Here is a 16,457-nt window from a genome sequence, read left to right as displayed (position 1 = left end):
CTTCTTCCTCTCATTTTTTCAGTTTGAGTTCAACTCTACTATTCTTGGAATGATTCAGGCAATTGAAAACCACTATACATAAGGTGCTAGAGGTCAAAATGACCCTTCAAACTACTTTTTATTTCTTAATTTACTCTTCATAGCAATAGATGCTTGAAGAAGAATTTTTCTTCTTTCCCTTTCTTAGTCAAAAAGAGCATAGAGGGTAGAAAAATAATATATTGCTTATTTTCAAAATGCTTTCCCTAATATTACTTTAACCAAGTTTTAGAGGTTAAGAGTTCTCCATAGGTTTGCAAAATCTATTTGAAAAAACAAAGGCTAAATGCAAATTTAACTCTAAATTGGGGATCACTTTCATTACTACTGCATCATGTTCCATTCAGTTCAATAGGTCTACTGTAATTTGGACAAAAATTGGATTTACCCCAGGCTTGTATGTCAAGGAAAAAAAGCAACATGGGATATACAGTAAGTGAAATAAAACATGTATGTGAGAGTCAGGGTGACTCAGCAGAAGCCAATTGGGAACCACACAGGTGTAAATGGTAATACAATTAACAAGTCCAAACTGCCAAGGACAGAAATGTAAAGTGAATAATTGGACACACCTGACAATTGTTAAGTGGTCAAGGCTGAGATGATGAAATCATTAATTGTAGGATGAACCTAGAGAACCAATGAGAATGGTGTACACGCCTACTGGGTGAAAACAGACAACAGTGGGTGGTACCATGCATTGACTATAATAATGACTATGCATCCCAATGTATTTTGTGGGTAGTAGAGTGAGGAGTATTGGAGTTGTGTTGGATAGTTTTGGAGCTGTATATAGTAGAATAAAGTAGATCTTTTATATAAGACTACTGAGTTGTCTGGTGTCTTGGATGAAGCTACAAGAACCAGCTGGATCCGGAAGAAGGGTGAAGACTTCTGTGGAAGCAAGAGTGAGAAGGCTTGGAGAGTTTGTCGGGGTCTTCAGCCTATTCTCTGCAACTCTTGCTAAGCTATAACCACTGGCCAAAACTGGTCAGCGCAGTGCACAACAAGGTGGTGAGTTCGAGCCAGAGGTGAAGAGCAACAACTCCCATCATCCCTGACATTGTAAACATCATTTTTCTTCCGGCCAGACCTTTCCTTGTTTTTTCACATTTTCAATGCTATTTCCAAAGTTCATGTAGAGCAATATTTAACAATTATGATTTCATACCACTTATACTTCTGTTGCACAATGCTTTCTGAATCTTAAAAGGCATAAACAATTAGTGAAGATGCAGTGGAAGATGCTCAACTCAACAACATATTTCAAACCCCATATAATCTGGCATAAAATTATGGCTCTTCTGTGACTCCAAAAACATTGTTTGTTTATGATGTTCGTGTATCTGAAGGACAAGCAGGCTCTGGCAGATCAACATCTAATCCAGACAGCAGCTGAAAAACATATTTACAGGATTTTGGATGAACTATACCTTTTTCCACTAGTGTAGCTGATGAACTGGCTAAGAAAAACTAAACCAGATATTCCCCTAGTGTTCCTTGCCTATAAATCCAGATGTGTGAAAAACAGCACTTTTACTTTTTAAAGAAAGATTTAAGACTTGTTGGTCATGTGGTAAAGAAAGGACAATGATCCCTCTTTCTTCACTACATAAAGATGTAGCAATATTAGACAACACATCGTACCCTGAGATTATTTGTTATTATATTAAGAATAAAGATGGAGTGAGATCTGTGACTGAGAGCTAATGCAGCGTATTGCTTTGAGGGCTGGACTAGGACTCCAGGAGACACCACTCAGCCATGGAATCCCACTGAGTGACTCTCTCAGCCTCACTGTAAAGGCCTGAACATCTTCATCCTTCCTACATGTACTTATCTGGAAATAAGTCCCATTGGGCCCAGTGGGGTTTACTTCTGAGTAACTATAGACAGCATTTTACTGTTAAGTACAACTTTAGTGATACCAGGTAGAAAACCTATACTGGAGCACAGTCTGCAGCACAATCTGGATAGTAATCTGCCTGTGAAACTCAGTGAATTTTGGCAGCAATATGTATTTTCTTATTTGTCAGCTGGGCACTGCTATTGCTACCACAAAGGTTATGTGACAACTGGCTACACCGATCAAAATGAATATGGCAATACTGAACATACGTATTTGGATATGACTTTGTATGTAACATTTTGTATAAACAATCTGAACAATCTTTAAATCTAAATAATCTTTAGTCCCCTTTATGAGAGTTCACTTTGACTTTGGAGTCACTTGGACTTTGCTGTTGTTGTTAAATGCCCTTCAGTTGATTTCGACTCATGGTGACAACCCTGTGGATGAGACTTCTCCAAGACCCCCTGTTCTCCACTGTTCTGCTTAGGACCTGCAGACTCATGGCCATGGCATCACTGATTTGAGTCCATCCATCAGGCATGTCCCTTTCTTTCTGTTGCCTTCTATCTTTCTTAGTACAGTAGTGCCTTCCCTTATGCGGAGGATCCTACCCTGAGATTATCCACGTATGCTCTAGCCCCATTAAAAACAATGGGGCATGTGCCTGCGGCAGTGCACGTACCATTACTCTTTCCAGCGCGCGGGGCCACTTCTTCTGACGCTGCTTTCAGCATATGCTGAAAGTATATCGTGCTTGCATATGACATGGGCGACTGTATTTATTGTCTTTTCTAATGATTCATGCTATCTCACGATGTGACCAAAATACAATAGCCTCAATTTAGTCACCCTGGCTTCCAGAGGGAGTTCGGGCTTGATCAGTTCAAGAACTTATTTGTCTGTCTTCTTGACCATCCATGGTATCCTCCTCCAGCACCACATCTTAAAAGACTTTATTTTCTTTCTGTCAGCTTTCTTCACTGTCTAACTCTCACAACTGTACATGCTGATGGGGAATATGATGGCTGGGACTATCCTCACTTTAGCATTCACCGTATATCATTGCTCTTTAGTTCCTTCATAGCTGCCCTTCCCAAGCCTTCTAATTCAGTGGTTCCAAAACTTTGGTCCTACAGGTATTTTGGACTTCAATTCCCACAATCTCTGGCTGTTTGCCAAACTCACTGGTACTTATAGGAGTTAATGGCTATGTTGCAGCTGGGCTGGAAGCCATCGTCATGAAACCGTGAAAGCTGTCACTCTAGTCAAGGTGCTGTAGTCACTCCCCTTGGCATCAAAGGAAGGGTCCTCAGCTCAGATGGGATTTGTAGTCCTTGATGTTTCAGGATGCTGGGAGCCTGGACTTCGTTGTCCAGCTCTACCAGCCCCTTACGATCTACCTCAGGGCAGGCAGCCCCCAAAGGCAGACAAAGGAGGACCAAACCTATCATGTTTTTTTTCTTAGTAAAATTTGTTCAGATGGGTTTTGCCTTTGACTTCCTCTGAGGCTGATAATGGACTTTATCATACTGGCCCTGAAACGGGCCCAGTGCTTTCTAAATACAGTATGCTACCAAAACAGGAACATCATTTACACTTCTTTCCCATGGAATATACAAAACATGGAAAGCACTGAATGCATTTAATCCAGGCAAAGCTCATATAAAGCTGTTTGGTAGGAGAAATGTGAAACTGTAACTTTATGATATCCAGTGAAGAGAATGAGGTATACAGGGTTGATTGCATGGAGAAGAAGCTGTAGCAGAAGTAATGGGTAATGAGGAAGAATCTACTAAATGTCTAAGATACATAAAAACCTAAATTGGGCCATGGGAACCACTGCAACTGTTTTACTGCAAGGAAAGTATTCCTGATTCCCTTGTGGCCTTTCAAAGAAAGTAGACTCAAGGGTAAACTCATATGGTTAATCATTTAATGCAGTATCCCTCCTTTCAGCTAAAGAACAGAAGTATTAATATAGCCTGGTGGAACATCTTGAATATCATGAAAATCATTTTGTGTCTGCGATTGCAAGTGTAAAGTGTGAAATCATTGCCAGGTTGAAAACAACCGGAATTGCAAATATAATCTAATTTTACACCTTTGCCCTGGAAGCCAATATATATAATCATAGAAGGACAAGGAAGCAGATTAAGAATGTATTCCTATGCATGCCAGTGGGATGCAGTCCCAGGTTAAGTGCATGCAAACTACAGTTCTGTGCACATTTATTCAGGAGCAAACCTTACTAGAGAAGTGGGGTAAACCCCCTTAGAAATGTAAGATACCATGACTTACTTGTAGAACCCTGTGCGTGTGTGTGTGTGTGTGTGTGTGAGAAAACTGAGTTAAATCTTGACTTGTGTTAATATTGATATCACACATAACCTGAAACTTTGAATCAGAGATTCAGAAAGCTGTAAGGATTCAGAAGACCACCAAGCCCAAACCTCATCAGCAAAGTCCATAGGCATCTTAGCCCAGAATAATTTCACTACAGGTTTACTACTTTACAGTAACTAGTTTCTGGATATGTCCTGAGAGCCCAACATAGCTGTGTAACAAAATCCATGTTGGTTTCTCACACTGGTAGCTCTACACTTACTGCCGGGGCTTTATTCTCTGACAAATAAGCTAGGCTTGAATCTGTATATATTTCAAGCAGCTAGTTCTATTTAAACATGTACTTAATTTTACCCACATGTATACTGGGAAGGGACATGAGCACAAGAAGGAAGAAGCAGGACTCAGGCTTCTGCCAGAAAGCTGCATTTAATTTTGTAAAGATTGTCATTACCTGACAATAGATTCCTGAACAAGAACTTTTACTAGTGTACCAGCTGGAAAGACTCTGGGATCCTTTTGTCCTAAGGAAGACCCTTGGATTAAAACCTTGGGGGCAGACTTCACAACATAAATCACTGATTTCTACCATCAGATTGAGGGGTCTCCTGTTTCACTCTGGGTTCATTTTTTTGCCCTGACAGTTCAGGATTGTCCCAGGATGTGAGGTTTGCAGGCCAAAACCTGAGACCTAGGGACAGTTTCTGGTTATGCCACTGTTATACATTAAGCACCAAGCAGGACTGCTCATAGCTTGTCATTCAAAAACACATACAGTACTGATTTATCACACTAGGGGGCAAACGGGATTTAAACGAGAGTTAAACTAGAGCAGTGATGATGAACCTTTTACAGACCGAGTGCCCAAACTGCAACCCAGACCCCACTTACTTATTGTAAAGTACCATGTCCCTCTGGCTTTCTAGTAAGAAACTCTGGCAAACTCTGTGCTAGGGTGACAGCATGTGTGCCCACAGAGAAGGCTCTTAGTGCCACCTCTGGCTCGCGTGCCATAGGTTCACCATCACTGAACTAGAGCAAACCAGGAAATGTTGTGTAATAAACACCAGGCATTTCCTAGTTATCTCTAGTTTAACTCTCGTTTAAATCCCATTTGCCCCCTAGTGTGATAAAGCAGATAGAGAACATATCTTCCTGTTTGGAAATTAAGAAAGAAATAGTAATGAAAGGGTTTGTTCCCAGATCAAGGTGAAATGAGGGAATTTTTCCTTCTTACTTAAGGCTAGTCTATATTGAAGTATATTATTTGCACTATTGTGGATTTTTGCACACTTGCATTGACACTTAACTGTCTTCACTTCCATATGCAAATCTGCATCTATTCACCTTCTTTCTGCCAAAATGCACAGCCACTGAGAATCCATGTGAAATAGATGGTCAGCCACATGTTCAATAATGTGCAATCTTTGTGGATACTCCAGTAAAACCACAAATTGATTTTTAGCAGAGTTTATGGAGTTTTTCTACACACATCCCCCCACAAAAAGCCCAGATTTCTCTATATTGCATGTGGCTAGATTGTAGTCTATTTGATTTGAATGATGAGTAATTTTACTGTGATTAAAAGTTCTGGATTTCTTTTTTTTTTTTTACCCTGTTCTTTTGTGCCATGAAAAGATAGATGATCAGTTCATTTTTCACTAGTAGGTTGTTTTAAAATCAGCATTACTGATTTAATTAATGATTTTAAATTCAACATTACTGAACTGGAGATCAATATTTTCCATAAGGAATACCATCCAAGCAACTGTTTGATTTTAATATGAAACCTGCTCCTTATCAGCTTTGGAGTTACTGCTTTATTACACCCATAGCATGAAGCTCCAGACTTTGCAGATTAATACAGCAAAAGCTGTATAAAGTGTTTTGTGGCCTTCTATATAATTCTCTGTTTGTATCATGTTATATTACCTATGCTACCCATTCTAGAACTGTGAACCGAGAATGTTTCTTACCTTTATCAAAAATTTCCTTCAACACTCCTCTCTTGATCAGCTCCTCTCTGCTTTGCCGCATCGATATTTTTCTTTCAAGTGCTATAAAAAGAGAAAACAAAATCATTATATTAGCATTTTTTAAAAGAAGAAAACACATACAAGTTTCTTCAGAGGGGCTTTGCCATTGCAATCCTGAGGCTGAGAGAGTGTGACTTGCCCAAGGTCACCCAGTGGGTTTACATGGCTGAGACAGGATTTGAACTTTGGTCTCCAGTCATAGTCCGATGCTCAATCCACAACACTACACAGCCTGTTCATTAAGCTGATCCTAATAGATGACAAGCCACATCTCTTCCTACTGTATATTTGCAAATAACAACATGAAATGATAACAGATGCTAATTTTGTTATTCCATAACATCTGTTGTTGTTGTTGTTTTTAATCTGCTGGCTCTTTTGCAGACTGGTCTTAAAAATGCACAACAAGCTCTTGGTCTAGTTGCCATTGTAATACATAGCAAGAGTATGTCTGATTCACTTCAGTGGTACAAGATCTCACCAATGAATTATGTATTTTGACACAGGTGACCTTTCAGGAACTTTGCAAACCTCTTATTTCCTGCTCATTGCAAGAGATAATTGCATATGTTGTGCCAAAAGTATTCCTTAGGAAGTCAGGTTTTTCTGAGTTTATCATCAAGGTACGAGCTCCCACTGAGAGACAGGTGCAGGTTTTCTGTGATGTTGTCAGGTGATTTTGCCAGGTACTTCTTGTTCGCTTTCTAAGTCAGAAAACTCAGCCCTAAAAATATTTATAGATAGATAGATAGTACTGGGTACATGTGACTCTTATGCTTGGCATTATATCTGCTCCTAATTCACCTTTCAGATTTACAGCTAATGAGAACACCTTTGCTTCAATGCAGGACTGCTGGAGAGCAGCTTGTTTTGTTTCCTTAGCTCTTGCTTGGTCATTTTTAAAACTCTCTATGATATCAGAGAATATCATAGAGAGAGAAGGTTAAGAGGTGAAATGATAGCCCTGTTTAAATATTTGAAGGTATGTCATATTGAGGAGGGAACAATCTTGTTTTCTGCTGTTCCAGAGAACAGGACCCGGAACAATGGATGCAAGCTACAGGAAAAGAGATTCCACCTAAACATTAGGAAGAACTTCCTGACAGTAAGGGCTGTTCGACAGTGGAACACACTCCCTCGGAGTGTAGTGGAGTCTTCTTCCTTAGAGGTCTTTAAACAGAGGCTGGATGGCCATCTGTCGGGGATGCTTTGATTGAGAATTCCTGCATGGCAGGGGGTTGGACTGGATAGCCCTTGTGATCTCCTCCAACTCTACAATTCTATGATTCTATCATGACCCCGCAGTTGTCTCTGCTAGGCTAGAGCACCAGAGTCCTATGCATTAAGGCAGAGCTTAGCCAGTGTGGTGTAGTGATTTGAGTGTTGGACTATGGAGACCAGGATTCAAATCCCTGCTCAGCCACTGAAATCCACTAGGTGACCTTAGCCAAATCACATTCTCTCAGCCACAGGAGGTGGCAAAGGAAAACCTCCACTGAACAAATCTTGCCAAGAAAACCCCATGATAGGTTTGCTTTAAGGTTACCATAAATCAGAAATGACTTGAAGGCACACAACAGCAAAGCAGAGCTTATTAAGGGAAATGTCATGCATCACTACAGGGATGTAGTTAAGTGGGAGAGAAAATGAGGCCATTGCCTCCTCATGCTCCCCAACAAAACTGTCCTTCAGTTCCAAAATTTCTAGCATTGCAGAGAGTAAAACATTGAAAATCGTTCATATCTAGGATGTTTCTATTTGCTATATTTACCTTCTCTTGCTAACTTCCTTTTCTTTGGATTCTTATACAGTCAGCTCTCCATATCCACAGATTTTTTTATCCACAGAGTCAAGTATCCACAGCTTGAAAATATTTTAAATATATACAAATTCCCAAAAGCAAACCTTGGTTTTGCCATTTTATATAAGGGGCACCATTTTACTTTGCCAATGTATTTAATGGGACTTGAGCATCCATGGATTTCTGTATCCATGGGGGGGTCCTGGAACTGAATACCAAGTACCCACTGTAAATGCTCAACTGAAGTTTTAAGCAATGCTAGAAATTAAATAGGATTAAATAAAATGGCCTCCCCCTCTCTCAACAGGGAGTCCATATGACGCAGGGACCAATCCCTGAGTGCATGAATAGTTTGGCCAACATCCAGCCTATTCAACACCAATCCCTTCATAATGGAGTAAAAAAAGTCACTAGTTGCTCAGGATCTTTCTGGAATATCCAAAGCCATATTTTGTAATGCTGGGTAACTGTTCAAAATGTGTCCCTCTGTGCCACCCATCATTTGCTCTGAGGTCAGAATGAGGTTCCACACCATGTTATTGAGGCTGGCCAGCTCATTCTGACCTCAGAGCAAGTGACACGCATGTGGCAGCCATGTCAGGTGGCACAGCAGGATGCACATGCTAACAGCTGCCCAGCAGCACAATGGAGGGCCTCAGATAATGCAGAGAGGTTGGGGAAGCTCCAGAGCCAGCATACTCCGGGTTGTTCCTGGAGTATCCTGGCCAGGCTACAGACAGTCAGATAACCTGAATCTAAGCCATGTAAGGTTTTATATAGATCATAACCAGCATTTTGTGTCTGGAAATGGGCCAGCAGCCAGTAGAGCTGTTGTAACAAGGGAGTTGTATACTACCTGCTGCCAGATACAGTTAACAATCCGGCTGCAATTCTTTGAACCAGAATGCCTTACGCAGATCAAAAGGGATGTAGCTAAGGTATCTGTTACTTGAGAATACTGTACGATCATCTTGCTATGGGGAAGCAGATGATTTTCTAAGAAGGAGCTTACCCACATAGCTAAGAAATTAACTGTAGGTATTAGGATTCTGAAGTGTGGCCCCTACTGTTTCACCCTGCAAGTAAAGGTGGGGTTATAATTTGACTAAAGAGTTCACACTATTTGGATGTTCCTGCTGACAAAGAAGTCACCCACCCGTAAAATAGTTGCTAGCCCTACTCCTTTATGGCAAGTTCTCTCCCTCCTTCCTTTGTTGGTCCTTCGTATGAAATGGGACCAGTACGGAAGAGTTGTAGGCAATTTCAGGCACTGGAAAGAGAAAGAGAGTGAGTGGTGTTTGTGGGACATTAGCTTTTAGACACATTCTGCTCTAATTGGGAAAACAAGATGCACTGAAGAGCCAAGGCACATTCTCCTCAGAGGAAATGAGGAAAGAGCAAGACAGCAATTTAAAAAGCGAAATCTTCTTGGGAGTTGCACATACAGGCTGTTAACTGAGCTAAACTGTGAAGAATATAAATAGGAGATGGGTTGATCTTGATGATTAACTGCTCACAACACACACTTCTGAGGTTTCCCTGTGGCACAGCTATGTTTTTCTAGGCATAACCCCAGAGCGTGTCACAAATGGTTCTCTCGTTACGTTGGCAACAAATCAATACTTTTCTTTTTAAGAAGCATCCTTTGTGTTTACTTAGAATCGCTACCTCTACCAAACCAAGTATCATTTGCTAAACTTTCTCTCTCTGGCTGCATCCGTGTTGCAGAATTAATGCGGTTTGACACCATTTTAACGGCCATGGTTCAATGTTATAGAATTCTGGGATTTGTAGTTTTGTGAGATATCTAACCTTTCTGGTGCCCCAACAAACTACAAATCTCAGGATTCCATAGAATGGAGCCATGGCAGTTAAAGCAGTATCAAACTACATTAATTCTGCAGTATAGCAGCCCCCTCTGGTACCCAGGATAGTGTTCAATGGGTGGTCAAAACTATAGAAGATAAGTACAGGAGATCTGAACACAAAGGAGAAAGAATTAAAGCATCCCCACCCTCTCTGCTAGAATCCTGATAACTCTGGAGAAGCAAAAAGGACACTAAGGCGTGTTACAGATGGGCCAAGGAGGCGCCGTCGTTACGCGCGAGGGGCGGACCTTCCTGACGCGCCTTGCCCCTCGCGCGTAACGAATACATCAAAATGGCGCCGCCGCCATTTGACATCATGGACATGCAGCGTCCAGACGTCATGTGCCAGAAGTGGCGCCGCGAGTGTGCTCCTCACGCCTTGTGCGCCCCTTCCGGGACGCAGGAAGAAGCATCATTTTGGCGCTTCTTTCTTGCTGTGCCCGGGAACCACGTGGTTTGGCTGCTGTGGTTCCCGGATGCAGCAACCGGCAGCGGCGCGAGACCGCCCGCTTTGGGTGGTCTGTAACGCGCCTAACATCAGAACAGGCCTCCATAGTAGAGGTAACACATACTTTGCTTTTCAATCCTGTGGTGACAGTGCCTGCTACAAGCAAGTGTCATTGCTCTCCTTCAGTGACAGAAAGATAACAGTCTATAGTGGGTTAGGTGGGCGGGTGTGTGTGTGGCCTTGATATATAGAAACACCTTGTCCCTCACCAGGAACCACATCCGACAGACGTCCTATATCGAGTGTATTTACCTGACCCTAAAGGCTAGGGACAGTCTAGGGATTCTGTTAGTGTATCGGCCACCCCGTGCACTAACGGACTCCCTTAACGAGCTGACACAGCTGGTCGCTGAGCTGATGCTGGAGACGCCCAGGCTACTTGTCCTGGGTGACTTCAACATCTCCCTCACGGCCAGCTATGTTCCACCCGGTGTGGCTCGGGAATTCATGGATACCATGGCGGTCATGGGCCTGTCCCAGCTGATTTTGGGTCCTACGCATTTTGCGGGTAATACTCTTGATTTGGTGTTCTGTTCGGATGCAGAAAATCTGTGGGCGGAAATAACTAATATTTCCCCCCTGTCATGGACGGATCACTTCCTGGTGGAGGCAAAGATCAAGGTCTCTACCCAGATCCCCCCCGGGGGTGGTGGACCTATTAGGATGGTCCACCCTCAAAGGCTGATGGAACCCAAAAGGTTCCAGGAAGCTTTAGAGGGTTACATGGTTGGAAGTGACAGCGACTCTGTTGATGCCCTGACCGGTATTTGGAATACCAGCCTCTCTAGGGCTATACACAGTATCGCTCCCAAGCGCCCTCTCAGGCCCGCTTTCAAGCGTAAGCCCTGGTATACGGAAGATCTCCGGGCAAGGAAGCGGGAACTGCGATGGCTAGAGTGCCGTTGGCGGAAACACCTTCGCTTACACGACAAGGCTCTCCTAGACCAACTGTTAGAGGACTACGGAGAGGTGATACGAGCAGCTAAGAACTCGTTCTATGGTGCTCGTGTTGCGTCCGCGGAGTCGCGTCCAGCAGAGTTGTTCAGGGTGGTCAGGGAGCTGACTCAGCTCCCTCCCTCCCGCCCCGAACCAGATCCTTGAACCTTCTAAGGCCTGCTGTGACCAATTTAATAACTTCTTCGCAGATAAAACCTCTTGGATAAGCGAAGGTCTTAACGCCGACATTCGTGCAGAACCTAGGGTAGAGGCGTCCAGAGCCTCCATGGACTCCTTTAAACTGGATCGGTTTGAGTTGGTAAGTACCGATGATGTGGACAAGATCCTCGGAAGTGTTCAGAAGACAACCTGCTCTCTCGATCCCTGTCCCTCATGGCTAGCGGCTCAGGGGGGACCGGCAGTAACTTTATTGTTATGCTGGATTATTAATACATCTTTGAGGGAAGGGCAATTTCCATCTGATCTAAAATTGGCCATTGTAAAACCTTTATTAAAAAAGCCCTCCCTCGACCCCCTGGTACATAATAATTATCGGCCAGTTTCGCTGCTGCCATTTTTGGGGAAGGTGATCGAGAGGGCGGTTGCAATCCAGCTTCAGGCGGTCTTGGATGAAACGGATTATCTTGACCCATTTCAAATTGTCTTCCGGGCGAGCTACGGGGTTGAGACGGCCATGGTCGCCTTGGTCGATGATCTCCGTCTGGGCATCGACAGGGGAAGCGTGTCCCTGTTGGTGCTCTTGGACATCTCAGCGGCTTTCGATACCATAGACCATGGTATCCTTCTGAGGCGCCTGGCAGAGGTGGGAATCGGGGGCACTGCGCTCCAGTGGTTCCGGTCCTACCTCTCTGGGAGGTCCCAGATGGTGCAGCTGGGAGACGTGTGCTCCGATGAGCGGGCCCTTAAAACTGGGGTCCCTCAAGGAGCCATTCTGTCTCCCATGCTATTTAACATTTACATGAAACCGCTGGGAGAGATCATCCGGAGACATGGGGCGCGGGGTTATCAGTACGCTGATGACACCCAAATCATTTTCTCTATGTCTCCGACTGATGCAGTGACCGAGGATGGCGTCTCTCCTCTCGTGGCGTGCCTGGAGTCAGTAATGGGCTGGATGAGGGAAAACCGACTCAAATTGAATCCAGAGAAAACGGAGGTACTTGTGATAGGTTCCCCTGGTCCAGGAATGGCGGTGGTTCCACCTGTCCTGAACGGGGTCACGCTTCCTGTGAAGGACTCTGTGCGCAGTCTGGGGGTGCTTCTTGACTCGTCGCTTCACCTGACTGCTCAGGTGAATGCGACGGTCAAGAACGCCTGTTATCAGCTTCGGCTTATTCGCCAGCTGCGCCCATACCTGGCCCAGAGGGACCTTGAAACTGTGGTACACGCTCTGGTAACCTCGAGATTGGACTTCTGCAACGCACTCTACATGGGGCAACCCTTATACCAAACCCGGAAGCTACAATTGGTACAGAATATGGCAGCCAGGCTGGTCACTGGTACTTCCAGGGCCAGCCATATTACACCGGTGCTAAAAGATCTGCATTGACTGCCTATTCGCTTCCGGGCACAATATAAGGTGTTGGTGATTACCTATAAAGCCCTAAATGGCTTGGGCCCAGGATACCTGAAGGACCGCCTCTCCCCATACATTCCGTCCCGCACCCTCAGAACATCTGGGCAGCAACTACTCTAGGGTTCCAGGGGCTAGGCTTACCTCCACTACGAGGAAGTCATTTTCCATCGCCGCCCCGGCCCTTTGGAACACGCTGCCCACAGAGCTCCGCTCGGCCACCTCCCTGGCCCAATTTAGAAGGGATTTAAAAACCTTCCTTTTCCATGCAGCATTCCCCGATTAAAGTCCTAATAGGCCTCCCTTCCTCTTTAATGGCAAGGAGACTGGCTACGGGGTTTTTATTCTGTTTTTATTGTATTTGTATGTATGCTTTGTTTATTGTATTGTTTTTATCATGCTGTTAACCGCCCTGATCTTTGGAAGGGCGGTATAAAAACAACAACAACAACAACTTTATCATCTTGGCTTCCAAGGAGCTTTCAGACTTCATCTGTTCTAGGACCCATTTGTTTATCTTTTTGGCTATCCATGGTGGTATCCTCAGCACTCTTCTCCAGCACCACATCTCAAATGAATGGATTTTCCTCTTATCTGCTTTCCTCTCTTTCCAGCTCTCGCAACTGTACATGGTAATAGGGAAAACAATTTTTTTTGTTTTTTTTTATTTATATACCGCTATTCCAAAGATCATAGCGGTGAACAGCAAGTAAGCTAATTAGCAAGTAAGCTAATTTGCCCCCAACAGTCTGGGAACTCATTTTAGCGACCTCGGAAGGATGGAAGCCTGAGTCGAGCTTGGGCCCTTTTGCTGGTCTTGAACTCGCAACCTTGTGGTTTTGAGTGAATGGCTGCAGTACAGGCATTTAACCACTGCGCCACCAGGGCTCCTTAACAATGGCTTGTATGATTCTAATTTTTGTGCTCAGTTGTATATTTTTACATTTTAAGATCTTTTATAATTCTTTCATAGCTGCCCTCCCCTTTCCTAGTATTCTTATTTCTTGACTGTAGTCCCCGTTCTGATCGATGTTTGACTCAAGGTAACTCATTTACTATTTCAGTTTCCTAATTGTGTAGCCTGCATTTGTGTAGATCTTCCATGGTCATTTTTTTATGTTGAGCAGTAAGCCTGACTTTGCACTTTCTTCTTTGATCTGTTTTAGACTGAATTGTAAGGCCTTCATATCAAGAAATGTGGTATGATTTCCTTATTGCAATATTTTTTGGACTTCATGCAGCCCCTAGAACCCACCTTTGAATAAGAAAGATATCCCACTCCCAAGCTATACAACTACACACTTAGACATTCAGAGGAATGTGTATTCTCTATGATAAACCATTTTTAACCTCCCACAACTAGATTTCTTCAGAAATACATGCATCAGATTTTCACATTAAGCTCATGTTTACCATCCAGTGAACAATGATAAGACAAGCATACTAAATCCAAAAATAGACTCAATTAAAGGGAACATGTCTTTTCTGAAATACATCCATTTCCCCTCAGACAACAGGTTTTCCTCAAAAATGTGTGTCTCAGCAATGAGACCTGCAAATTAAGCCCACATTTACCTTCACAAAACAATGCACACTCTTCAAAATATGGAAATAGGCAAACCCTATGCTATGATAACCAGATATGTTTCATCGCCTGAGCTGAAAGACATTTAGTTTGACTACTGGAAAGAGGCTTGGAAAGAGAGCATTCACTCTTCCTGCTTCTTTCCAGCCCAGCTGCCCCCTCCAAAGGCAACCGGGCTGGGAAGAGGCTTGGAGAGCAAATGCTCCCTCCTCCTTACCGTACTGCCCCATCTATAAGTCAACCCAGGATTTTGGAGTTGATTTTGGGGCATAAATTTCTTGACTTATTGGCGTGTTACAGACCGCCCCTTTGGGGCGGCCTGTAGGCGCTCCTTTCCCCGCCGGATCAGGGCCTCAGCTGCCAGAGCAGCAGCCTCCGAGGCCCCGATCCGCTGCTTTCCAGGCCGCGGGGAAGCGGCAAAAGGCCGCTTCCCCATGGCCTGGAAAGGGGTGTCCTTGGGGCTTCATGCCCCAAGGACACTCGACGGCGACGGGGAGGAATAGAAAGGGGCCACTTGGCCCCTTTCAGCCTTGTGTTGCTGGTGCAGCCGTCTAAAGGCTGCGCCAGCAACGCAAATCGCGGAAGGAGCTCCGTTTCGGAGCGCCTTCTAGTGCCATGGAAAGGGCGCTCTATGCGCCCTCTCACGGCGCAAAGACGGCACGTCTGCGCCGCCCCGTTTGGAGGCGGTGCATTTGTGACATCGTAATGGCGGCACCTATGTGTATATGGCACCGTCATTTTGTACGTCCTGGGGACGTACTAGGGTTAGGTTTGTGCGTAAGGCACACACTTTCCCTAACCCTAGTACGTCCCCAGGACGTACTTTACGCCCGTCTGTAACGGGCCATAGTTGAGTACAGTCAGCCCTTCTTATACGCAGACTTTTTATAAATGGATTCAAGCATCCATGGTTTGAAAATGTTCAAAAAAAGTATAAATTTCAAATTTCAAACCTTGATTTTCCATTTTTTAATAAGGGACACCATTTTGCTATGTCATTATATTTAATGGGACTTGAGCATACACGGATTTTGTTATTATAGAAGCAGGTGACACAATTTCACTATGTCATGTATTTTGAGGTACCATCCATATTTTGGTGTGGGGTGAGGTGCAAGTTATGGTATCACGTTACGTGTTTGGCTGAAGAGAGAAAAATGTGACATATAGTCTTTGTACATGAGAAACCTATGCAGCCTGACCTATTTAGTTCTGCCACAAATTCAACTTAAGTAATGGTAACACAATTCAGCATACATACAAACAAGCTGTTTCAAACTGCTTAATTTCTTCACATCAGTCTATGTCTGATAAGCAGATTTTCCATGCATCCAGATTCTAAACACATTCAGCAGTTGTCTGTGTAAGGATTGTTTTGTTTTTTGCAGACAATTGCCTTTCAGCAAAATCTGGTTGCATAGCAAGCCAGTTTTCCCAACTATGCAAATGTTAGGTGGGGGGAAGGCAGAGAGAACAGATGACAAAATTCTAACTAACAGTGAAACCAGTCAAGGATGTTATAATGAAAGAAAAAAGAAAAAAGAAAAGAAAAGAAAAAGAGAACACAAAATGTAACAGAGAACAGGAAAAAGAAAAACAGAACACAAAATTTTAACTCCTTCTTATATAAAAGAAGGAACCATCCCCTGGTGAAAAGCAAGAATATAATCTGTGTTGGAAGAACTGTTTCCCCCTACTCTCTCATCCATTCAGCCTTAAGACTAAGCACAAAATCTGCTGGAATTCTGTAAGTTTTTGACCTTGCTTTGCTTTGCTACATCATTTAGATCATTTGCTGCTATATGCCCCTAAATTTTACCCCCGACTTAGCCACGAGTTATAGCAAAATCCATAATTTTGGCCCTAAATCTTGCCCTCAACTTATACATGAGGTC

At 43.6% G+C, this 16,457-nt stretch overlaps 1 protein-coding gene across 5 annotated transcripts in view; it reads right to left on the bottom strand.

Annotated features, from left to right (window-relative positions):
• PHACTR1 (phosphatase and actin regulator 1) overlaps positions 1–16,457 on the bottom strand; it is a 386,579-nt gene that overhangs the window by 54,011 nt on the left and 316,111 nt on the right. For all 5 annotated transcript variants that reach the window (XM_042461661.1, XM_042461660.1, XM_042461662.1 and 2 more), the window contains one exon: positions 6,211–6,291. In XM_042461661.1, the coding sequence (XP_042317595.1) occupies positions 6,211–6,291 (81 nt within the window). The remainder of the gene's footprint in view (positions 1–6,210; positions 6,292–16,457) is intronic.

This window comes from Sceloporus undulatus, chromosome 4 (genome assembly GCF_019175285.1).
Source record: "Sceloporus undulatus isolate JIND9_A2432 ecotype Alabama chromosome 4, SceUnd_v1.1, whole genome shotgun sequence".
Classification (NCBI taxonomy): Eukaryota; Metazoa; Chordata; class Lepidosauria; order Squamata; family Phrynosomatidae; genus Sceloporus; species Sceloporus undulatus.
The sequence above is the reverse complement of the archived record's forward strand: the minus strand, read 5'-3'. Positions and strand labels throughout refer to the sequence as shown.